Source organism: Tachypleus tridentatus, chromosome 4 (assembly GCF_004210375.1).
Source record: "Tachypleus tridentatus isolate NWPU-2018 chromosome 4, ASM421037v1, whole genome shotgun sequence".
NCBI lineage: Eukaryota > Metazoa > Arthropoda > Merostomata > Xiphosura > Limulidae > Tachypleus > Tachypleus tridentatus.
Window position 1 is genome coordinate 83020791 of NC_134828.1, and position 26454 is coordinate 83047244.

The 26454-nt window shown below is 31.9% G+C and overlaps 1 protein-coding gene across 1 annotated transcript in view; it reads left to right on the forward strand.

Annotated features, from left to right (window-relative positions):
• LOC143249573 (solute carrier family 4 member 11-like) overlaps window positions 1–26454 on the forward strand; it is a 208653-nt gene that overhangs the window by 176131 nt on the left and 6068 nt on the right. Inside the window, 6 exon segments of the mRNA XM_076499674.1 lie at window positions 9101–9214; window positions 12063–12195; window positions 15895–15968; window positions 16787–16994; window positions 20923–21029; window positions 22340–22505. Of these exon segments, the coding sequence (XP_076355789.1) occupies window positions 9101–9214; window positions 12063–12195; window positions 15895–15968; window positions 16787–16994; window positions 20923–21029; window positions 22340–22505 (802 nt within the window).

A 26454-nucleotide genomic window follows, 5' to 3' on the forward strand; every position in this document is an offset into this window, starting at 1 on the left:
AAAATGCAAAATTGAAAATTTGTGTGTATTTTTCTATGTACCTAATGAGCCTCCATACTACATTTGATGAAGATCCATCCACACTCTGCGAAGTATTTACAAGGACATACAACTGACAGTACTATCATACTTATAGTAGACGCCAGCGCATTAGATCCGAGTGTGACATAATCATAACGTCATATCTGCATCTTAAGAATGGAGAAAAATAAAGTTGCCCGTTACGGATGCAGAGGCAAAATGGAAAACTCGTGGCCCCTATTGCAAATCTGTATGTACACAGAATTAAAATTCCGCTAAGTTGGGGGTTGCACATTGTGTAATAAAAAGGTTTTTCCAGTATCATATAAACAAGAGTTTCATTATAGTACGATTGTCACACAGTAAAAATATGCAACTTTGGAGATACGTTACTTATTAAATACTTGTAGAATATTCAGTTTTGCATTACATTGTATATTGTTATCACGCTGTAAAAAGATCATTTTTCTAGACTTACTGTGCTTATTAAACACTGTTAGATTGATTGTTCAGTGTTATGCTACACCGTACTTTCCTCTCTGATAAAATGTTTAATCTGAGGCAGTAATACATTTTGTTACGTCTTTCCAAATGCATTGTTTCTTGAGTTTGCAATATTCTTTATCATATCATAATTGATGGGCCCGGTATAGCCAAGTGGGTTAAGGCGTTCGACTCGTAATCTGAGGGTCGCGGGTTCGAATCCCCGTCTCACCAAACATGTTTGTCCTTTCAGCCGTGAGGGCGTTATAATGTGACGGTCAATCCCACTATTCGTTGGTAAAAGAGTAGTCCCTAGCGTAAGACTAGAGGGAACGCTAGCGCAGATAGCCCTCGTGTAGCTTTGCGCGAAATTCAAAAAACAAACATAATTGATGTATCTATTCTTGAACCATATCTCGATTTTTTTAGTTTTAATTTATGATTTACTTGTAAAATCGTTTTTGAGTTGTTTAGTCTGCTATGGTACTGTGCATATGATATGTTTCTGTTCAGATATTTAGTCCTAGACTGTAATTTTTCTTTTTTAAATACGTTGCTGTTTCTATTATAAAAATTATTGTAATATCTTATTTTAATATGGGCAAAATAGGTTTATTAACTTAAAAGCATGTTCTAAATTTGTTTATTTTAATATATCGTGTTATTATTTATTTTCTTAATAACACCCTTTTTCTCTAGACTCTGAGTTTCGTTTTACATGGTAATTTTACTGTAATGCGAAGTCTATTAAGGTTTCCTTACTAGTATTAGCTTCTTATAATATTATAAATGTTTTTTTTTAAATAACATAAGTGTGTATAAGCCTAAAATACAATTTCTTTGAAAACATTAGCTTTCCAGAACCTTTAAATCGAAACTAATTATCAAACCTTTCCTGGTGTAAAACACTTTAGTGAACTAGAATGTTTACGTTATTTGCTCTTAAAAACTAGCAACGTTTTGACAATCGGCGGACGATTTCCTGCATTAGCATTTGTTAAAGTGTATTGTTTATGTTGTCCTCTGATTATATATTTATTAGGTTCGTTCTTGATTTTGTCAATAAATTGAATTAAAAACCAAAGGTGGTTTAATAATAAAATATAAGATTATTATTTTTAGATAAAACACTGTTCATAATTTTATATCTTTTAATTTCACGAATATCAAGTTATGAAAAAAAATGTGTTTTTATATAATATATACATTGTTCACTTAGATATATTTCAAATGTATTTTGATGTGGAGGGCAGGCTTATGACCTGATCATTCCAAAACTATAACAAATCTGCAAAATGGGTTTCACACTTACAGCTGTGGAATGCGTTGTAAGAACGACAGTCGGTCCCGATATCTAGTTATGAGTTGCCGCTTTAGGCGGCGAGTGCTACCAACTTGTTTCTTTGCTCCTCGTCCACAGTTCAAAATTAGGAACGGATGTGTCGCTTAGCCTATCCTGTTCATAAGATGTTGAGGCCGTTTAATCTATTATATGTATAAGGAATCGTTAACAAACAAACAAGGTTTTAATAACACATCACCCACCGACTTGAAACTCAGAATTTATTATAAATAGATTGTGTGTGTTTCCTTATAGCAAAGCCACATCGGGCTATCTGCTGAGCCCACCGAGGGGAATCGAACCCCTGATTTTAGCTATAAATAGAAGAAAGATGATTAGAAATAATACCTGTGTCACTTTGAGAATTTGTTACTCTGATCCTATTTCAGATGATGAGATAAAACTCATATCCTTGATACTGCAATAAATCAAGCTTATTTATAAAACCTATGATGTGAATAGTAATTTTGGTTATAAATAAATAAAAACATCTGACATTATATACTTCTCTCAGTAAATTTAATGCGAAAACATCAATGTTTTTGGTCACAAGTAGGCCGAGAGAGTGTCTCGTTTTTTGTTAACTGAATTTTGTTGCAAAGGAAAAAAAAACTCGTGATAATTTCGAAACATCTTCATTCTTAGCCGTTGATTAACAGTACAAATATCTTTATTCTCAGTAACAAACAACGCAAAAAAACATAGCGATCACAGTATCAGAAAAACACTTTAACGCGATTTGCTCTTTGCGTTGATAAAGAAACACGCAGCGTGGTAATTATAAAATGTCTTATAATTTAAAAACAGAAAAAGGAGAAAGGTAAACAAAACAAAGGGATCAGAGAAAACGATGGGTTCAAAATAGGCAAATTTGGAAATGTGATTAATATGTTTTAAACATAAGAAAAACAAGTTGTTATTCCTGGAGATTAGGACCAGTTCTGTATCTTACAGTACAGAACAACGTGGAAGTTAATGACGCACATTACTTACTTTTACATCTTCTAACTGATAGTTTATTCCTTGTTGTATTTACATCTTTCAAATGTTTGGACACTTTATTGTGTTTATAGCGAATGGTTACAGGTTTGTCTGTTGTTAAGCACAAAACTACGTAATGAGTGTCCATGTTCTGCCCAACATAAATATCGGAACGTTTTTTAGCATGATAAACATCCTGACTTCCCCTGAGCAATCAAAGTAACAAAACTCGTAATTGTATAATACGTGGAATATTGATGGAAAAAACGTTGAACGTATATTTATGTTGTCAATGTTTTGGCCAAACGACCTTCACTGGTTTCCCATGACTAAATAATAATATATTGTTTATTACAATGATTGTAATCACTTTTTTGTGTTTTATTAGACCAAATATAGACTTCATAATTCTGAAACTACGACAGATAGGTAAAAAATATCCAGACTGGCTAAGTCAGTTTGTTTATCAATTTGGTAAATATACTATTTGGAAAATTTATATGTCATATCTTCCACCGACTTACAACTGAATCTGTAATATCGTGCAACCTTTAAGTTAAGTAAATTAGAAATAGAAGAATAGTCGGGATGAAATTCAAGGTCTTTCTGAAACTTTCTCTGATAAATGCTGTATTGAACATGATTGTTTTGTAAAACAGTTTCATCTGGTTTATAAATTCAGCGCATTCATAGAACCGCGAGCACAAAAGAAGAAACACAGGTGTTGTTGAGTGCCAAGTTTTATTCATTTGATAATTTTTAAATAACAACAACTAAGTTATGCGCGTGAATACGAAAGTTATCCTTTCAGTTATGGTTTATTTATGGTTTTTTTTTCTGTAAATGTTTATCGTGCGTTAGTTTTTGTTTTATTCAAACTTGTTTTTCTTCTTTTACTTGCTCTCTTTGTGGCTTCTCACCAAAGGAGGTAAGTGTTTGTTTTAAATACAATTTACTTTGAAAACCTCCTTATTACCGATACAAAACATATGGAACGAGTCATTAATAATAACGCTAAGAAGTAGTGGTAATATTGACATACTGATAAAACATATTGTAAGTCTTATGATTTAATTTTTGCGATACGATCGTGAAAAAAAATTAGCTTTAAAAAGCCTTATCACATTATCTTTGCTTTCGAAGTTGTTATAAAATAAATAATTTAAGCTTTGTTTGGCTAAAAACGTACGTAAATAGCAAGCAATTTTTTTCTAAACAATAATATATTGTTTATTACAATGATTGTAATCACTTTTTTGTGTTTTATTAGACCAAATATAGACTTCATAATTCTGAAGCTACGACGGATAGGTAAAAAAAAATCCAAACTGGCTAAGTTTTCTTCATATAATCTAAATCCGGCGTTTTATGGCATCAAATTCGTGTTGAGATAACGTTACAGCTTCAGCGTGTGTGTTAGAAAAACAGTTTTACAGGGGGCAGTCATGCTTCGTAGCTAATGCACTCAGCGTTTATTGTTTGCGAACCATTTCAGCAAAAACGCGCTCTACATTTTGAAGTCATGAGTATGCTACAATAGTAATGGTCAAATCTGACTGTTTAATAGGCCAGTAACAGTCCAGAACGTGGAAATGGATGTTGTTGATTAGCTGCTTTCTCCTCTAATTTAACAATTCAATATTAGAGATAGATATGAGCATATAGTCCTTGCGTAGCTGCACAAAATTATGAAACAAAGAATGAAAACAATTTAGTAGAGTAACTTTCATAGTGAACACTCGTACTTTTAAGTTAATGTGTCAGAGTAAGTGTTGAAATAAACTAGAATGATATACGGTGTTGTTGACCGTACCTCTTCTGCCACAAACAAAAAGGGATTGTTAGAAGGAGTTGATTTATCTCAAAGAGGATCCTTGTTTTAATTAACGAAAATAATTGTTATTATGTACCATAACAATTAACTTGTTCAAATTTTTCCGTTGTAATTAAAAAGGTAGTAGTGTTGTAGACATATCTAAGTAGCTATACTATTCTACAAAATTATTTTATATCAAAACACAATTCAATTTTGATATTGTAAGCTAAACATTTTTGAACTAGCATTCAGTCTAATTATAGTAACAATAATTTTGGAATATAAGAAAATTTGTTTGATTCCATATCAACATTGACGATCCCGTTGACATCCTGTTGTTTTAAGATATATTCCAAGAGCATCTTCTTTACAGTGTTACCCTACACGTTTCAAAATGTTATACATTTCAAGCTTAAATAAACAAAAGGTAAAAAGCAGCTTCTGCGCACTAAGGACATGTCTTTATACAGCGGACTAGTGTATCTGTATCAATATCAACTTATAAAAGAAGCAACTTTAAAGGCAAGCATAATGAATTGAGGGAGATAGAAAACAAAATAAGCAAGAAGTTTATAGATATAAAATCATCACCTGTGTACAACTGAAAATTTGTTGCAAACTTTGATATCTGCTGGGATTAACAACGATGGTATATTATTGTTTTATTATGCGTTTATTTTTTGAATCTGAGAAGTAGAAACGGCTTAGAAAGTATTTCGCTCTAAAATGAGGCAATTAAAGCAATAAGTTTTGGTAATCGCAATGGAAAACTTCTGTACTGCAGAAAAAAAATTAAAAGGAAACTTTATTTTATTTATAATTGTTGGTCTCTTATGAACATTTCAGCGAAGAGTTACGGCTTGTCTGGGCCTACTTACTCTCATATCGGATCGATAAACATCAGTGACATTGTAAATCTTTGATGACGTCAAACCCTTGACTACTAAACCTGCTGAGCAAGTCGGTCACTTTATTTACGAGCGTCTCGAGAGATCTTGCAGAGTGCTTACAAATTCTGGCAAAAGAGATTTGAAAAACATTATTGGAATTTTTTTAACAGATGGATTATTTTCTGTATATAATTAACAATTTTATCTATTTATAAAGCTACTTTCTTTCAGAAAATGGATCTTACGTTGTTATGGCAACTTTAAATGCCACGTGCTATCCATGTTAAACTAAGCGAAGAATTAATTTGAAGTTTTGATGAAGTGCAAAGCTAAACTGTTCTTGTTTGTTTGTTTTTGAATTTTGCACAAAGCTACTCGAGGGCTATCTGTGCTAGCCGTCCCTAATTTAGCAGTGGGCTATCTGCGCTAGCCGTCCCTAATTTAGTAGTGTAAGACTAGAGGAAAGGCAGCTAGTTATCATCACCCACCGCCAACTCTTGGGCTACTCTTTTACCAACGAATAGTGGGATTGACCGTTACATTATAACGCCCCCAAGGGGGCGAGCATGTTTGGCGCGACGGGGATGCGAACCCGCGACCCTCAGATTACGGGTCACATGCCTTAACACGCTTGGCCATGCTGGGCCCACTGTTCTTGTAATCGCTAACATAAAATCATTAAGTGCACTGATGTTTCTTAGAGGACCTTTCAAACTGGTGAATGTTTTAACAAAAACTAAAGAGGATGTTTATAAGAAAAGCAATATCTTAAAATGGATAAAACATTTCTTTTCCAATACGTTTGACTGTTGTTAATGAAATGACTTCAAACGCAGACTTCTTATATACTAGTTATGAAGCAACGTAGATAATAACGTGAGAACTGATGTTAACGTATTTCAATTTTGATAAATGTTTTGTATTTATTTCAATACTACACGATTACATTTTGCTTGAATTTAAAACACATCTTAAGAAACTTATCAACCCAGAGGACTAAGTATGATGTGGACATTGTTACATTAACAATAGAGTCAGTATTTTATAAGTATATAAAGTTTTTCACACGATTGTTTGAAAAACATTTATAGTTTCAGCCCGACATGGCCAGGTGGATAAGGCACTTGACTCGTTATCCGAGGGTCGCGGGTTTGAATCCCCGTCACACCAAACATGCTTGCCCTTTTAGCCGTGGGGGCATTATAACGTGACGGCCAATCCCACTATTCGTTGGTAAAAAAGTAGCCCAAGAGTCGGCGGTGGGTGGTGATGACTAGCAGCCTTCCCTCTAGCCTTACACTATTAAATTAGGGACGGCTAGCGCAGATAGCCTTCTTGTAGCTTTGCGCGAAATTCAAGAACAAACATTTACAATTTCAAATTAATACCTAGAAACAAAACTTTGTGCAGAATATTTATTAATTAAATAGAATATCTAAGAGATAGTAAAGAAGAGTATATCATAATGTGCCAACTGCCTTATATTTGCTTTATCTAGAATCAAACAATTCTTTCGTCAATACCAGGACTTTTTTTTAGCCCAGATGAGATACAACAGATATAATAATCTTTAGGACGTTACTTACATTAGCAAATATTCTAACAAAATTTGTTAGAGTGTGGACAGAATTAAAATGTAGAAGTACTTCAAGTAAGTGTGAAACAACGTGTGCAGTTTTAAATTAATGACTGGAAATAAAACTTCGTATGCAGTATTTGACATAACATTGAGTTGCTTTCTCACGTTTCTTTATATTGCTGACGTTGCTGAGGACTGGAATTTAGGTTTCACAACGTTTAGGAAAGTTAACCAAACGTTACACAGTTAAAACATGTATAGACTCTTTTGAGGTCGCTGAAAATCTGATAATCGAGGTATTTAACTGTGCATCTGAAAACATTATTCAAACTGAATCCACTGATCATATATCCTAATATTATTATTTAGTTTTGATGCTGAACTTTAATAAGATAACGCCACCTACATATTTTTTGATTTGCCAACTTCATCCTTTTCAAGATATAATTATTTGTGTGTTTTATAATCTGTATAGATTCTTTAATATCTTCCCACTGAATGTCATAACCGATGTGGCTTGCATGTTTATCAAGTATAGGAGTTTTACTTTTATTATTTTTAACATTTTACTGAGGATTACTTTTATTTTCAACTTCATATTTCGTTTAGTTTGACAATGTGCACACAACCACATTTATAATCAAGTTTAGATTATCCGATTTCCTCATTACATTAATTACATCGTTAATTCTTTAACATTTGATTCATTTCATTCAAATTTTAAAAAATCGGAATAGCACTTATATCTCGTTTTTTAAATTTCCGAAATATTTGGACCCCTCCAGTGGCACAGCGGTATGTCTGCGGACACACACTCGCTAGAAATCAGAGCACAGATTGTGTAGCTTTGTGTTTAATTCCAAACACACCAAACCGAAAAATTTGACACGATAAAACTGGGACATCTGGTAAAAATAATATTCCAGTGTCTGATGCTACATATTTAATCAATTACAATTCATTCTTTAAATATTCTTGATTAGAACAATGCTTTAAAGATCTGCAAAATTAAGAATAAAAGGCTTAACATTTTTTGCGACTTCGTATAAGATGACTCTTGATGTGGTTGCACGATAATAGAAAGAAGCTTGTAATAACCAGTGGGTTTTAACTTTTTTTGTAACTAACACATCAAGAAATGGTAAATATATGAGAGTGAAGAAAGTAAACATACTAAAAATAATTATCAAATCTTGAATAAGCATGAAAAGTTGACACGTCGTAAAGAATGTAGATGATGCTATCTTCTTTAAGTATGTAAATTAAGAGGTGCTATTGGGTCACATGACTAATGTTTTTGATATATATGGTTTACAGTGTTTTTTACTTTACACTCCTGAAGATTACATAACTGTACGTCGAAATATATAGGGTCTTTTTTTTGAGACCGTTAACAGTACTGGGATAAACCTTATAAATTGTATTAAGAACGTTGATTACTTGAACGTTTTAATTATTCGTTTACACAAGTACGTTGAATTTTTTAGTGTTTTAGTGCAACATTGCACAACACTCAGTATGTATACAAAAAAGAGAACACCAAAGTGCAGATGCTAACATCACACACGCGTACTGACAACCAATTAGAACTGGACAAGGGAAGCAATAACATTTATAGAGTCAGATTCAGTTATATATATGTTTACGAGTTAGAAAAAACTCTGCATTATAAACTAATGTGTTTAAAGAAACTGCGTTGAATAGAGAATAAATCAATTAAATAATTTGAATATATACAAAAAGTTGGCTTTTTTTTCACAGATACCAGTGTTAACTAATAACTTTTGTTTGATTTATGCACTTACGTAATTTATTTCTAAATCACTATGAGTGCTGAACGTCAACAAATAAAACTAAAGATGTTCCTGAACGTTCAGTGTATGTATTAAAACAATGTGTCAGTTGTTGAATATTTAGTGTGTGTACGGTGAAAAATGTAACAGTTTAGCTGTTTGTTCATTACTTTCTTTATTGCTCATTCTCCACAGATGTCAGGAAAAGTATTATTGGTCAGACAATTGGTGGTTTGTTGTTTGCTCTTCTTGGTGGTCAGCCATTGGTTATCATAATGACCACAGCACCTCTGGCGTTATACATTAAAGGTAAGTGAGTGTATCATAGTCATGAAACTATCAACAAAATTCGAAGCAGTTATGTGTTACTCTCCACTGTTGCTTATAAGAATAATTTTTTCGTTAAATAACTAGTTCTTTACGATATATATATATTTTTCAGATTTTGTTTGTTTTTCGAACTAACTGTATGTGATTAAAATATTGAAAAGAATAAAAAAAAACAATAATAACAATAACAATCGCGAGATACCTATTGAATAATACAATGTAAATAAACAAATGTTGAAATCTACACAATTAAAGATTTCCAGTGTTTTGAAAACTGAGAAATGTGTGGATGTACAGGGGCTGTTCAAAATGTTCTTTAGGTAATCTCCTTCTTCATCGTATGCGCAATCTTAGCAATTTCACTTTTGCAACTGTAGGGTTATAAAGGGAACACTTTCCTTTCAATTATAAGTGTTCTGGCTTTCAGACAGTTTCTGTTTTATCTCTGCAACTGCATCTATTACTAAATATGCTATTTTTTTGTTGTTAAGTCTAACAGTTCAGTTTGTATTCTACCTCTAAGTTTAGTTGTTCATAAATAATATTTTACTTTCTGTTGTTTAAAATTAATAACCGTGTCCTATTCTACCACCGTAACTATAGCTGTTTGTAGATAATATGCTTGTTGCAAACGAATAGGTTGTTTCAGTATATTCAGTTTCTTCATAATTATTTCTCTATCTCTTTTTTTCAAAATTTCTTAATTATTCATTAAAATGTTTTTATTGTATAAGTTTGGTTGTCAGTTTCTTATTAAAAATAGTAATTATCAGAAACCCATGTTTCTCAAGAGAAACGATTGATAAGAAGCATTCTTAGATTTGCGATAAATTTTAATTCAAAACTAAACACATGTAAGTACACACGGTAAAGTTGTGCTTGAAAGATAGTGAATATGTCAATGTTATTTGTCTGTGTGATCACTTAAACCTAATGAGTAACGATTTTTATATAGTTAGATTCTGATTAGTAACTACTTTGTTTTTATGTTTTGGCTACTGTTGACTTCAGAGACTTTCTAAGAATGCTTATTACTGTATTCTTAGTGGCCGGAATTCAATTCTAGATCTGCTCCATAGGAGTGTTAAAACACACTTATAGTGACTTCACTCGAACCATTTCATGATCATGTTACTTTTTCTTGACTTATTGATTTGATTTTTATCTTAACTCGGAAGAGAGGGCGACATTGATGAAGAGAAACATGTATATATGAATAATACTGTTTGAACAATTTAATAGAAAAGTAAGTTGGTTTTTGGTACAGCACATAATAATTATGTATAACGTACACAAAAGAAAACTGAATTTCTTTAAGAAATCTAAAGTTTAGTTTCTTATTAAAATCATATATTTTAACAGTTATTAAAATCATACTATATACTTTAACAGTTATCCAGCATTTCCATGAATTTCTTACTTTTTGTACTTTATCTTATTTTTATAGCTATTCCAAACTATCATTTATTAGAAGTTGCTGGAGTTTAATAAATGTACAAGAAACAAGTCGGTTATCTTTCATAGACATAAAAACTATTAGCTGGCTCAGAGTGACGGTATTATATATTTATTTATGTACTGAAAACTGCTATTCTTTATTTTGAAAATTATTTGATTTTATTGTATACTAGATGTCATTTCTAAACTACAATAAGCAATTTGATCCAGATTAAAGAGCGAAACCTTTTTCGTTCTGTTTGTATAACGTAATGTATATCTACAACAACTTAATCTATGTTTAGTGCATTAACTATTTTAATGCATGTAACATAAATATTTCTCTTCATTAAACTAAATCTAAATGGTCAGAAACGTCTATAAAGTCTACTGAAGTTAACACCTATCTTGAATAAGCGTATTTTAAACGCAACATAAGACTCAGCTTGTTGTCAGTTGATTTCTAGACGTTTAATGACTGGAAATGCAACATTTTTATATACAGTTGAATATATAACAGAATCTAGTCGCATCTTTTCATATACATAGAAGAAAATCTCGAATTTTTAAAAATATTTTAATCATTAGGTGCTTCACAATATGTTAACATCTCGTTTTTAAGCTTGTTTTTGCATATACTCTCCAGTATCACTTTAAAGCGTAATGTATTTAATATGTAGTGGAAAATATACATAGATTATTGTGTGTACAACCAAATATCGAAATGGGCGTGTCCCAATTATGAATCAGATGGTTCAAGATTCACTTTCAGTTGCCCTAGAAACGTTTACAACGCTTTAGGTCCGGGGGTAAGCTACAAAAATAACAATCAAACCCTACTATTAGAATCATATCAGAGAAGCTAAGAGTAGGCATAGAGTTCTATTGACAATCTGACATTCTCATTAGTTTATTAATGCAAAATTAGTGACGGCTGGCGCAGATAGCCCTTGTGTACTTTTATGCAAACAAAGGAACAAACATCAAACAAGTCATGTTATTACAGATGTTTTTTTATGAAAATTGTTGTGTCATGTTGGGCGTTGTCATTTTAGGAATTGTAACGTGATAAATTATTTCTTACCGTCTGTTATAAGGTAAAAACGTATATAATAACAATTTAGAAATAATGTTTATTTATTATTTAAAAATAGTGCATTTTCTAATTCTAAGAATGTAGTAATAAATCTTACTGGAATATCTATGTTATTTGGTTTGTTGTTTACAAATATTATTTTAAATATTTGATGACATTTTTGAAAGAGAAAATTAAATATATGGAATTTCTAGAATACTAGAATTCAAAAACTCATTTATTAAGTTTACAGTTTGTTTTTAACTCCTAAACTGCGAATTTTTACTGATGTGAAACATGTTAAATGTATTTCAGTTATATACAGTATATGTGAAGATTTTAATTTAAATTTCTACGCCATGTACGCATGTGTGGGACTATGGAATACCTTCTTTCTGGTGATATACGCTCTATGCGATGCGAGTAGGCTTATGAGGTTTTCTACAAGGTGAGAAATTTCAATATTTAATTACATAAAAAATCATGTGCACTAAATTAATAATTTAGTTTTGCTTTCAGCTGAAAGCAAAGACATTGGATAAGTGAAACCTATAATTAAAATATATCAAAATAATATTTTTAAGCCTGTTAACTTCTAAAAAATAATGTAAAAATATAAAATAAGCAACTTTTACAATATGCAAGTTCTGATTTTGGTAATTACAACTTTTCTATCCATAGAATATAGTCTTCACAAGTAAGAGCAACATTCAAGAATACAGTTAGATTTCAAGTACTTTAAAGACTCGTAATGGTGATGAAATTTGTAGGTGGCGTTAAATTTTTTTTTAGTAACATAAGGGAGATAAAATATTAATATAAATGGAGAGTATGCATATTTTTATAGCGTTAGCCTTGACGATGTCATCAGTAATGTTTCACATATTTTTATTCTGTTGATGTCTTGTTATCTTTGGATGAATATTGTTTTCAGTGATAATGCGTTTGTTTTTTTGAGAAGCTCCAAAAATCCCTGACACGTTTCTTACGTCTGAGCTTCATTTCTCTCCCGGTTTCTACAGTGAAAAGTGTTTATATAACTTGTGTTTGATTTCATGGTAATGAGTTTCCTGAACTTTATACCTGACTTTTGTATGACTATAATATCTATGCCAATGTTATGTGTTTTCGTGTGTCGTTTCCATAATTCATTTAGGTTTTTGCTGATGCGTTCGACATAAAGAATTATGGTGGTAATAAAATTGAAATGCTCCTCCCCCAGTGGCTCAGCGGTATGTCTGCGGACTTACAATGCTAAAAACCGGGTTTCGATACACGTGGTGGGTAGAGCACAGATAGCCCATTGTATAGCTTTGTGCTTAATTGAATAACAACAACAACAAAATGAAATGATTCTGATCTTTCAGGTTTGTATTTTTTGAAAGTGTTGATTATTTTTATTTACTTCTTCCGGATATTTGTTCCTTTGAACGAATATTTCAGAAATTCTTTGTAGTTCATTGTCCAAATTGTGTGCAGAACAAATATTAAGTGCTATTTATATAATAAGCTTCTTGGATCCTGTTGTATAGAGTGTCCAACTTATGTATTATTCTTAGTTTCATGCTTTTTTATTCGTTTTCACTTGAATGTTGCTGAAGAAAACATCGTCCATATATCAACCAATATAAGACGACTCTGTTCAAGACCTATGTTTTTCAGTTGAATTAATAATGTATTTCTTAGTGCACTTCACAGTATTCCTTCCATACATGTTAAGGTTTTTGTGTGTTTTCTTATAGCAAAGTCACATAGGACTATCTGCTGAGCCCACCGAGGGGAGTCGAATCCCTGATTTTGGCGTTGTAAGTCTGTAGACTTACCGCTGTACCAGCGGGGAACTTTTCCAAACAGACACTGGAAATACAATGATTTCACCTATTGTCAAATCGACAAACAGAACTTTGTGGCGAGAGTAAACTAGGTTAGAATGTTGGATACTGATGTGAGTGATTCATTTAAAAGCCACTTCGTAGATTTATCTTCATGGAAATTATGTGAATAGAGTTTGCACATTAAAACTTGCTATCTTTTATTTTGGACCGACTTTTTGAAAGGAATTAATAAAATATGGGGTGTTTTTGATGGGGTTATCTGAGTTGTATGCTAAAATAATACAGGTCACTTATTTTCTAAGTTTATAGCTAATAATTTACATAGGTGTTTTATGCATTTACTACAGTCCGTGGTGTTTAATAATTCTACTATTGGTGTATTGTAACCAATTTCAGAGTTCAAGGGTCATACAGCCTTCTTTTTCAAGTACTGTTAGCAGTTTCGTCATTTGCTTTTGGAATAGACTTTTGAAGTTTCATCTGTTATTAAGCATTTTTAGGGTCATTTAAACCTTTCATTTATCAGTGATATATTATCTTTTTTAACTTTTATTCTTTTTGTGTAATTTAGTTGGGGCTGTTACGTAGCTTGGCGAATTCAGTGTTTTCTTTCTTAATACGTTTTTCTTTTATTTTATGTTGAGTGTTTAAAATGGTTTTTGATTTGGTGAAGTTCTTTAAGAAATTATTTGATAGAACCCGTCTTTCTGGTTTGTGAGAATACAACTCCAGTAACTTGTAAGTTACCTGGTGAAAACTCGATACTTAATGGTGAAAAGTTGCTGTTGTTGTATTTGTAATTAATAATTTAGTTCCTTGAAGGACATTGAATTCTAAAAAATACGTATGATTTTTTTTCCAAAGGTGCAAAAACAAAATCGTTTAGGTATTGTTTGAGCAAAAAAGTAGACATATATATCTAAAAAAATTGATTTATTTCTTAAATTTGTCTTGAAAATAATTAATTATCACATATTGATTGCTACACAAATAAGTTTCAAAATAATAATGTTATCTTTCATCTTTATGTAAATGTTGTAAAGTTTCCATATTTATAGTTCTCACCCCTACCTTTTTTTATCCCATTGGATAATAGCTTCACATATTTTTCAAGAAAACGAACATCTACAGATATTTGTTTCAAGCTATGTACGATTGAGTTAGTTATATCACAAATAAATTAAACTAAATTTAGACAACTCTTTTCAATCTCCACATTACCGTACAATCTTGTTTCTTACACTTCTCAATTGATAATAAATCAAGGCCAAAAAAAAAAAAAAAGTGCCCCTGTTAAACGGGTTTTGCTGTTAAACATTTAGTGACGGAGAGAAATTAGCTTGTCAATGGATTAAACTTTTGATGAAGGCAGTTTTCCATCTTACTGACATTTGACATACACACGCTGAGAAGTTGCATAAGCTAGACTAAAACTAGCCATGTTTACTGTCCTCTAAGGGAACCAAAGAACTCGAAGCGAAACACAATAATATGTCCTGTAATTAACTTAATTTTTTTGAAAGGAAGTCTACCTATTATTTCTTTTTCTTTCAATGAAATTATAAAGAAGCAATATTTTGTGTAATTAGTTTGTAATGTCGTTTATTAATATTATTCCAAATATATTTAAATAGGTTTACTGACATATGTTAAATAAAATGTTTTATTATATGTGGTCGTATATATTGAGCTACACGTAATGCACAGTCGTGCCACACTATGTAGCTTTTCTCTTATAATAAATAATATTTTTATAAAAGCGCAGAATTTTTTGCTCTACAATGTAAACAGAATTAATGTAAATATTTTTATTATTTAAACTATCTTATTATACAGTTATTTTCGAAGCTATGATAAAACGTTCGGTTTGGTTACTATGAACTATGAATATGCGATTTTTTAATTCAAGATTTACAGGTCGTGAGACGTAAATCTGATCACATGGCTTAAATATCTTTAAGAAGAAATAAGATAATTATTAATATTATTTTACGTCAACTTACCTTTACAATCTGAGACAAAAACGTAAGTTTAACATTCTTTCACAACCAGGTAAGTTAAATTATTTATGCGTGATACGTTTATGCTTTCCTTAAATCAATATTAATCGTATTAGTAGAGACGTGAAAATACTGCCTTGTTTTTTATTACCACGATTTAGCAAGAAAAGCCTTTAGACAAGATGAAAGAGATAGTATTAAACCTTTAACCTTTTCCGTGGCCCAACATAAGCTTGTTTTTTTAACTTTTCATGGACATAATGTATCTTTGATCACAAATATATATGTTTATGTATGCGTTATTTCTCATAGATCAACAGAAGAAATATTTTCCTTGTTTATAAGTATCGCTTTCTGTGTTGATGCTGGAAGAGATGCACATAAAAGTAAGTGTATTAATTAAAAATCTGAATACATTTTATTTTAAAATAGTCTTTTCATTAGCATTTATGTAGATGTGATAGATTCAATCTGTAGTGATATTTTACTTAATTAATAAACTGTGTTTGTTTCTGTCATACTGAATACAGTGTATATTGAAGTTATTGAAGTATATTGTATTTTAATAGACTTATTTAACCTAACTGATAATAATTCAAATACGTCATAATTGTATACGATGTGAAAATCAGATTTAACACTGTAACTTTGTAGCATATGTTATTCAATTTTTTTATTTTGATATATTCTGTATACGTATTTAACTGAACTGATAGCAGGTCAAATACGTCATATTTGTAGAAGTTGAAATGCAAGTGAACCCTATGATTTTGTAGTATTTGTTGTTTACTTTGTATTTTAGTATGTTCTGTAGACGTAGTTAATTGAATTGTTAGTAATATGGTTATAAAGGAAGTTATTTTTTTTCAATGTGGCTAACGTTTCACAGGTTGATTGTTGAAGTTAATTATAAAGTAAGAAAAAAGTCACATACACTTTTTTTGGAAAATTAAATAAACATTCAATTGAAAGGTAAGTAAATCAATAATATTTTAATATCAGACTCAAGTATTTCTAAAAATTAGATTTGTTAACACCAATATTAAATAACAAGACATCAAGTTTTGTATGTCCTAGAAGTTTAACGTCTTACATCGCCAATCATGTTTAATATTTTCTTGATTCATTATTTATTTTGAGATTTCAAAAACTAAGTTTATATTTATATCTTTTAACATCATATCAAAACTTTCCATACTTTCAGACTTCCAGAAATATTACTACGCATCAGAATGCACAGAACAACAAGTTTCCCTTTCTCAACTTTCTGATTGGCTGAGCAACTCCACCAATAACAGATCTCAGTCACAGATTGGTATTCCGGATTGTAAACGGGAAAATAGTCTACTGTTCCTCTTACTGATGTTTGGAACAGTGTGGCTTGCAGTGTCTCTTTATAACTTCAACAAAACGTAAGTAATGGAAACGTCTCCTTAATATTTATTTATAACTTTTCTGAAGAAATACCGTAACAATATTTACCGTTATTTCTGCTTAAAATAGAGATACGTAGAAGGGTTTGCTTTAAGGGGGAGAGGCAGTTATTTGGAGATAAAAGAATTTCCAATTCGACTTTGAAGATTATATGAGTCATAGATCAGTAAATATTGTATATTTTTGAATGATATCATCTAATACAGACTGCTTTGCAATTTCCAAAATAAAAATGAGCCTCAAACGTCGAAATTAAGGACCGGTTTTTATCACATAACCAAGAAAGTAAAGGCTTAATTTTACGTTTTCCATGTTTCGTATATAAGTCATATGTTTAACAACATATTAAAAATTAGACAAAACTGAATGAATGGAAAGTAGGTTTATAGCAGACCAAATATTAGCGGGTTCGAAAATTTCCCAATGTCACTTAGGTGATTACGGTAGTCATAGGCCAGTGAATATTGGCCACATATCAAGACTAACGTGTTCTTGGAATCAATATGAATAACAGACACAATGTTGCGTTGTTTTAATAGGAGATTACAGATCTATCACTTACTCATAACAATTTGTTTGTTAAGAAACCAATTTAAAAGTAACCAATAATTCATGAACTATATTTCGTCTCGTATGCTCACGTCACTTAATTTTTCTTCTTCAAATGAAACTAGCTGAGAACGCGAGCAGGTTCGTTCTCTGCAGATTTAGTATATGTTTTCACAATGGAGACTGTAGTGTTTTTAGGCGTATCATAATCAATAGCATTGGTCATTATCAGATTTGTAGTTACGTTTGATCATACGTAGTATCAGGTCATCCCTTAAGTAATGTCCGATTTTAAGTTCAGAAAAAGAAAAAGGATTTTGGATGCTTTTAATTTTATTTTAATAAGCAATGTATGTTCTATTATTATTAATTACTTTCTGCAAACGATTCACAAACTTCTGAATGCCACTTCTTTAAAATTCTTGGGGTTTGGAGGAAAATAATGTAGGGAGGGTAGTTTTGACATCTTCATGTGTTCCGAGCTCTTTTCCATCAAGCTAGTTCTGCAAACTTCGGAATAGATGGTAATCAGATGGAGCAAGGTCTGGAGAATAAGGAGGATGTGGAAGTGTTTTCCAGTCTAGCTCTTCAATCTTTACAGATGCGGTCCTTGCTGTATGGGGTCGTGTATTATCCTGGTGTTGCACAACACCTTTACGATTGATCAAAGCAGGCTCTTTTCTTTCAGTGCAGCATTCAACTGCTCTAACTATTGACAAAAGAAGTCTGATGTAATCGTCATATTGAGTGGCAGCAACTCAAAGTAGATCACACCAACAATACCCCACCAAACGCTTAAGAAGACTTTTCTAGGGTGGAGGTCCATTTTGGGCTGTGCTTTAGCTAGTTTACCTGCACTGAGCCATTGTCTACGGCGCTTAACATTTTTTGGACAGTTTAATGACGTTCACGAGAGGGCAGAGAAGTGCAAATATCCACTCTTGTTATAAAATTGGCTTCTGTCAAATCATGGGGGACCCATTTTCCAACTGTTGACACCTTTCCAAGCTGTTGCAGATAACGGTGAACTGTTGAATGGGTTGAATTAAGCTCCTGTGCTAGTTCTTCAACTGTTACAGCACAATCTTCATTAAGTGCAGCCAACAGCAAGTCATTACTAAATTCAACAGGACAACTTGGATGTGGTGCACCACTTAAGCTATAGTCACCTGATCTGGACTTCTGAAAGTACCTTCGACATTTTACTTTATTGAGATACTCCACACCATAAACACTTTGAATGTTTCATGTAGTTTCTGCTGCATTATTGCCTTTTTTTAAACTCATAAGGCACTATATGCCTAATGTGCTCCTCAGACGCATCCATCTTCATAAGGGTTTATATGATTAATGATTTGAGAAGGTGGATTTTAGTTAGTCTCTTTTATTTATCTGAACATTTTTATACACGTCCTACTATATATTTTGGTCACTAATGCTTTCTACAACAACAGATGTGACGATGCACTTTCTGTATTAAATTTTCCGGTCATTACTTATGGCATGATCCGATAATTCGGATTGTGACGGATCATTGCCAGTAGATACTAGATGAAGTGGACTATTTAAACTTGCCATGTGGCACAGAATAACTTTTATTCCAGTTACTGTTAGCTCATATGAAAACAGTGAAGCGTGGGATCGCTGATCAGCTAATGTTGAAAGTTTCTGAAATCAAAATTTCTCAGTGGCTTAAAACTGAAATAAATCTACAACAGTTAAATCACTTTTTTCGTTTGTTTTTGTAACAAGTGTGTAACTCGCGTCTGCCAATATCAGCTGTAAGTCATGTTGTTACTGCTAAATAAGTTAAAGATGGACAAATTAGTATTTTGTATTTTAGCCTTTTCATTAAATCGTAAATATCCCTTAAGTTTAGTTACGAAGCTATTTTTATGACTTGTTCAGTCAGTGACCCCATCTAATCAGCAGAATTAAGCCGAGAACTTTTTATACCCACAAATATTTACCATCACTTTCCCTCCAAGTTGATATTTCTTTACTTTGACGATGTGATTAATTGTGAAAACCTTATCTTACATTTTTCCCACTTCAGTGCTATTTTGAGTAGTTACTATTAGACTAAGTGGTAAGAGCGTAAGCATGTTATCTGTTGCTGGTACCCTACAAAATCTGGATAGCATAAATATATGATATACACGACAGCTGTTTGGAAGTGCTATTCGATTATCCGTAGACTTGGAATGGCAATTATGCCGAAACAGTAAAGAACGTTGACCATGTCAGTGATTTGTACACATGTCGAGATGGTCAGTATGCTGTATGTACTCTTTACAGGTCACACAGAATTTCATATTTCTTCTTATGATAATCACTTTTATGCCTAGAAACTATTACTGAATCAAAGTTTTACTTGGTGATTCAATTATGGTGAGGGAAGTATCATTATGAATTGATATGTATAGTTTGTTATGTTTTACTGGATCTGATTGAAGAGGTGTGTAACCCAGTTGTACGATCTGTCGCTTAAAATCAGATCAGATATATTTACTGATTCAGTGTAAAAAATGGTGTCATTCTGCCAAGCTAGTGATAGGTTACCGTAAAGAAGGTGAACTAATTTGGATCAGGGATTTGTGAACAAGATCTGGAGAACATCTTAGTTTGTGGATACTTTAACAACGGTTTAACTAGTCACATGTGAAAAATAACAGAATCCCCAGTAACCTTGTCACCAAATGGTTGCCACGGATGCAGGCTTAGCACCTTTTTTTTTTTTTTGTACCAAACCTGACACTCAGATAAATTGATTTTGTAAAACTAATTTTGACCATGATGAATCTGAAAGCATCTAGATCCTATGACTTATAAACTGTTTTCTTAACTATATCTGCTGAATGTATGGCGGTCTTAATTATATATATGTATATACTAATTGGTTCACTTAACTGAAAGATAATTTATTTAAACTATATCTTCCATTTATTTTTATTTGTCCAAATAATTTACACACATCAATTATCTTATCAAATTTATTATCACTATGCAATAATACTTTTATTTAGTTCAAATGATTTTGTCAGTCGTTCACGTGCATTGTGTGTTAAACATCACATTCCGTATTGCAGTATTCTTTAAGTAATCTCACATCTATCGTTGTTGCATGACCAGTATTGTTATTTTACTTTTATTTTATGTTACTTAATGATTTCCCTATTTATTGCTATTTAATTGTATCGTGGTCTAATGATAACTTACTAATGAATGGAAAAAAAGTAGAAAAAAAAAGACTTGTACTATTGCCATCTAGCGGTGATAATTATTATTTTATTTTATTTTTTTATTATAGTAAAACAATTTACTAGAATGATGTTTCAGAAACTCTTCTGTATTTAGGCCATATCTACAAGCAAGCAAACGTGAAATGTTAGCAGACTATGCTTTACCGGTAGCTGTAATCACCTTAAGCTTCATCGGCTCATTCGTCTTTCAAGATATCCGAAGTAGGGAGGAACTTGTATTCTATACGTTACTTTATTATTTATATACATTTGAACCTACTTTTTGATAAAATTAAATATTTTATCAGTATTTAACTAAAACTCTTATTACACTTTTTTCTCAACGCCTTAATGTCTAATTAAGTTCTGAAATATATATGAAACAAAACCTTCAGGAATATATCCGGTAGTTACAAGCAACAACCAGATACTGATATGTATCATACATTACTTGTGAAAGAATTTGGTCCTCGGTGACTCAGTGGTAAATTTGAGAGCTTATAACGCTGACATTTTGGACTCGATTCAGAAAGGTCAGTTGTTTCTTAAGACAAACAAAGAGTATCAGTATTTAACTATTAATGACACAGGCATCATAAGATAACTTCAGTATTTGATATGATTCATCTCTCACTCTTCGTACGTCATATTATGTTAAATAGAAACATTAATGTTGAAATAATCATTTTTTATGAAAAACAAACAGTATTTTGTTCTGTTTAGATGTGTATGTGAGATATTAATATTAATGAAACTATTTCCCGTATTGTTCTCTATGTTGTCTGTGTTATAGAGAAAAACAAACTGTAATTCTATATTCAGTAAAAATCATAGTTTACATATTGGTCGAACGTTAGAAGTTTGTTACTTAAACAAATCCAGTATATAAATTTTCTCAATATATTTACTTTGGTCCTCATTGTAATTCCTTGTATTTAATTTTGTGGTACGTTTTCAGAATAAAAACAAATTACAGTTATTAGTTAATTATCTTTCTTACGACTTATCTTACAAGCAAAATAACACTTTGATTACTTTCTTTTGTGCTTGTGTATTGTGTTGAACATCAAACATTTAGTTTTTACAGGTACGAGACAGAAACTTCCGGGCCCGGCATGGCCAGGTGGTTAAGGAACTCGACTCGTAATCCGAGGGCTGCGGGTTCGAATCCCCGTTACACCAAAAATGCTTACCCTTTCAGCCGTGGGGGCGTTATAGTGTTTCAGTCAATTTCACTACTTGTTGGTAAAATAATAATTCAAGAGTTGGCGGATGGTGGTGATAACTAGCTGCCTTCCCCTAGTGTTACACTGCTAAATTAGGGACGGCTAGCGCAGATAGTCCTCGTGTAGCTTTGCGTGAAATTCAAAACAAACTAAACTAGAAACTTCTGAATTAACTTAAACTCACTAAACGTCGTGGTTTAAACAATGTAGAATAGTATTTTAAGAACAAAAAGGAGTTTAGAACGGGCTTAGCCTAGTGTCTGAATATTAACCAAACGTGTTTTATTGTATTACTTCTGTTTTCAGCTGAGCATTTCCACTACAACACTGGTATCAGCTTCAGCAGAGGTCGTGTTGAGGATCTTCCATGGACGGCCGCTATTGCAGCGATGGGATTAGGATTTGCACTGTCACTTCTCTTTTTTATGGATCAAAACATTTCCGCCGCTATGGTGAATAATCCTTGTAATAAGTAAGTTCCAATCACCATAATCGTGCTAGCTATTTATTCTATGTATATTTTTAAATGCCCATAATGAGAATAAAATAGTTATATATGATACAACAAACTAAATTTTAAAATAAAATATACTGAATCACTTCTTGGTAGCAAAAAATAAAAACAATATCACAACTGTTTTCAAACACCACTAACAGCGGCGCTGACTTCCAACAAAAATTTAGTAATTACTTCCAACGTTATCGTATTTGTGTTGTTATGCTAAATACTCGAAGGAAGTCTACGTCATGCCAAATTAGAACCACAACACTTTTCAGTTTTGTGTCAGTGTTGACTTAAAACGACTTAGTTACCATGACGAAGAATATGCAAACACAACATTTAAGAAATAATTAATTTATTATAGTGTAATTTGAATATAAAACTAGATTAATTTGTCAATATATAAAATGTTTAAATATTATTTAAAATAAGTGTAAAATTAATTATTTTTTAATACTTGAGGTGTGACAGTAACAATATTCTGTGACAAAATTGTTTGAAATTTTATGCCAGTTAAATTAAACTTACAAGATATTTTCAAGAGTTATGCTATCAAATTCTAAACTGCATGTTATCAACATGTGTCAGATTTTATCTCATCTCTTCTTCGCTTTAAAGATACGACCAGGTTATTAAGGCAATCGACTCGTAAACCGAGGGTCGCGGGTTCGAATCCGCGTCACACCAAACATGCTAGAATTTTCAGTCATGGGGGCGTTATAACGTGACGGTCAATACCCCTATTCGTTGGTAAAAAAGTAGCTCAAGAATTGGCGGTGGGCGGTGATGACTATTTGCTTTCCATCTAGCATTACTCTGCTAAATTAGGGAGAGCTAGTGTAGATAGCCATAGTGTATCTTTGTGCGAAATTCAAAAACCAAAAGCCAAACCGCTTTAAAGACAATCGGACAAAAGGGAATTAATCCGTCGACTTGTACAATCTACCTACAGAACACGAGGAAAAGATTCCACACTCTATTATAAGTGTTGTTGGCTTATTTATCATATTAAAATACTAAAAAGTTTAATTTTGTTTACTTAAAAGGTGAGGGCATTACGGAAAATGACATGGGATTTGGCCAGGAGTAACAGTTGTTAACCTAATATAAGTGAAACTCTAGTTCAGTATAAACACAGTAGGTTTATTAACCGGAAATACACACTGAAAAATTAGACTTGTAGCGACAGAATACATTTATAAACCAGAATAAAAGTCATGATATACTAACATAAAAGTTGGTACTAAGTTTGTATAAACTTATTAACTGTACATATAAACTATTAAAAATAATACTTTAACTACTAGAAATTTGAGATCTTTATGGACAGTAAATATTTACTAATTAGAAATACCAACTTTATATTCTGACAGGAACTTCTATATTGTTACAGACAGTATATACTTACTAACTGGAAACAGACAGTCTCAGTACTATGTCAAGAAGTGTATAGTCTGTCAAGAAAGTAATGATTTCATAATTGGTAAAATACAATCTTGATATTTTAATAGTTACTCCACAGGCTGCAGGGAAAGTGCATACTTAATAACTGTTAATATAAAGTCTCAATGTATTGCCATTAAATCCGTAGCCTACAGGAACAGTATATATTTACCAATTAGAAATAGACAGCATCCATATTTTGACAGGAACTTCTAGGACGGAAGGGGCAGTTTGTATTTATCAACTGGAAATAGTTTTGATATTCTGATAAAACCTTCTCTGTCTGTAATTAAAGAGATATTTGCTTAGTGTAAATTGACAGTGTTTATATTATGACAGAAAAGAAACTCTTAGGTTTCTAGGGGTAATAAATATAAACTTGGTATAAATACTATGTAACAAAATTTTTACTTTTTCTTGTTCCTGGGCAGAAAGTATTATTTCCCAATTGCTTATGCCTAAAGTAAATGAAAAAGACCTATTTTTCTCTTTGTACTTTGCTTTTATAACCTGGGAGCGTATAACGAAAACATGATGGGAGACTATATTTGGGGGCCGATACGTGAAAGTGATTTACATTACAGTCGCAAATCACGAAAAACTACTCACTTCTAAACATTTTTGTATAACTTTAGTATAAATACATGTAAATCTTGATTCATATGTTGTTTTATTCAGATGTTATGAGCACAGATAGCCCTCGAGTAGCTTTGTGCGAAATTCCAAAAACAAACAAACAGTCAGATGTTATGTAAATGAAAATGTGCAAATTTGCCCGTTTTTATATAGAAAATAGGTTAATTTCTAAATTTCATTATCCAGGCCACAAAAATAAAGTTTGAATGGAATAATGGCCATTTTCTGTACTTTTACAGCATAAGCAATTAAGAAATAAGACATACTATCCTGGAACAAAATTTGTGTTACACAGTAATATTTATTAATTGGAAAAATCCCCGTCGCACCAAACGTGTTAGCCCTTTCAGCCGTAGGGGCGTTATAATGTTTCGTTAAATCCCATAATTCGTTGGTAAAAGAGTATCCCAAGAGTTGGCGGTGGGTGGTGATGACTAGCTGCCTTCCCTCTAGTCTTACACTGCTAAATTATGGATGGCTAGCGCAGATAGCCATCGAGTAACTTTGCGCGAAATTAAAAAAACAACAACAAACAATTAAATGGAAAATGCACAGTTCTCATATTTCACGAGAACTGAGAGTTCTGTAGAGGCAGTATGTACGTAACCATGGTGTTTTACAGAACATTTTAAAGTTGTTGAGGTTGCATATTTTATCTAATTAGAAAGACATATTTTTTATATTTGACAGTAATAGCTAGGATCGTAAAGACAGTAAATATTTACTAACTTGATATATACAGTTTTTACGTTCTTAGGGAAGCTCTTAAGTAGAGAGGAACTTCTATCTTATACATTACCTTTTCATTCATAGGTTTATTTAAACCTACATTATGATAAAATTAAATATTTTTATCAGTATTTAGCACAGATTTGATATTTTAACAGGAACTCTTAGGTGTGTAGAAACTTGAAATATTAACTAAATAGAAATTAAACACTTCGAATTTTGACAACATATTTATTGTAGTGTTGTTTTCTAACTGAAAGCACACAGTCTTCATTTTTGATACACACACTTTGGCCTGTAAGAAACAGTACAGCAGCAAGTTTTTTTTTAGATAAAAATACACGGCTTTCGTATTTTAACACGAACTTCTAAGCTTGAAGGGTTCTTATACATTTGTTTATCGGAAATACCCATTTTCGATACATTCTGACATGAAAATCTAGATCTGTATCAGTGGTTGGTACTTACTAACTTGTCATATGCAGTTTTTAAGACTGAACAATAACCCCTATGTCTAAACGAGAAGTGAATATTTACTAATTGGAAATAAATAATATTCATATTTAGGCAGTAATTATCGGTTTCTGGCAGTATTGTATATTTATTTACTTGTAACACACAATCTTGACATTTTATCCTGAATTCATACATCTTTGAAGGTTATATAAATGTACAAAGCTGAAACAGTCAGTGTATATATATGGGAGCTCCTGGATTTTTAGGGCCAGTATATACATATATTTACTAACTGGAAATACGTAGTTTTCACATTTTGGTAGAAATTTTTACGTTTTACAGGAACTCCTAGGTTTGAAAGGACAGTAACAGTAACTTGTAATAGTCTTCATATTCCAATCTTAAATCCTGGGTTAGTATGGGCAGTATATATATTTACTAAATGAAAATAGACAATCGTTATATTTTGATCGGAAATCCTAGTTATGTAGAAGAAGTGTGTAATTCCTAACTGGAAATGTATAGTCTTGATGTGTTGACAGGAACCTGTAGATCTCTACAGGCAGTATATATTAACAATACTTACCTCGCTTGATATTTTTAGAGTAACTTTCTTCTTTTGACAGATACTTCTAGTTTATAGGAACAGTAAATA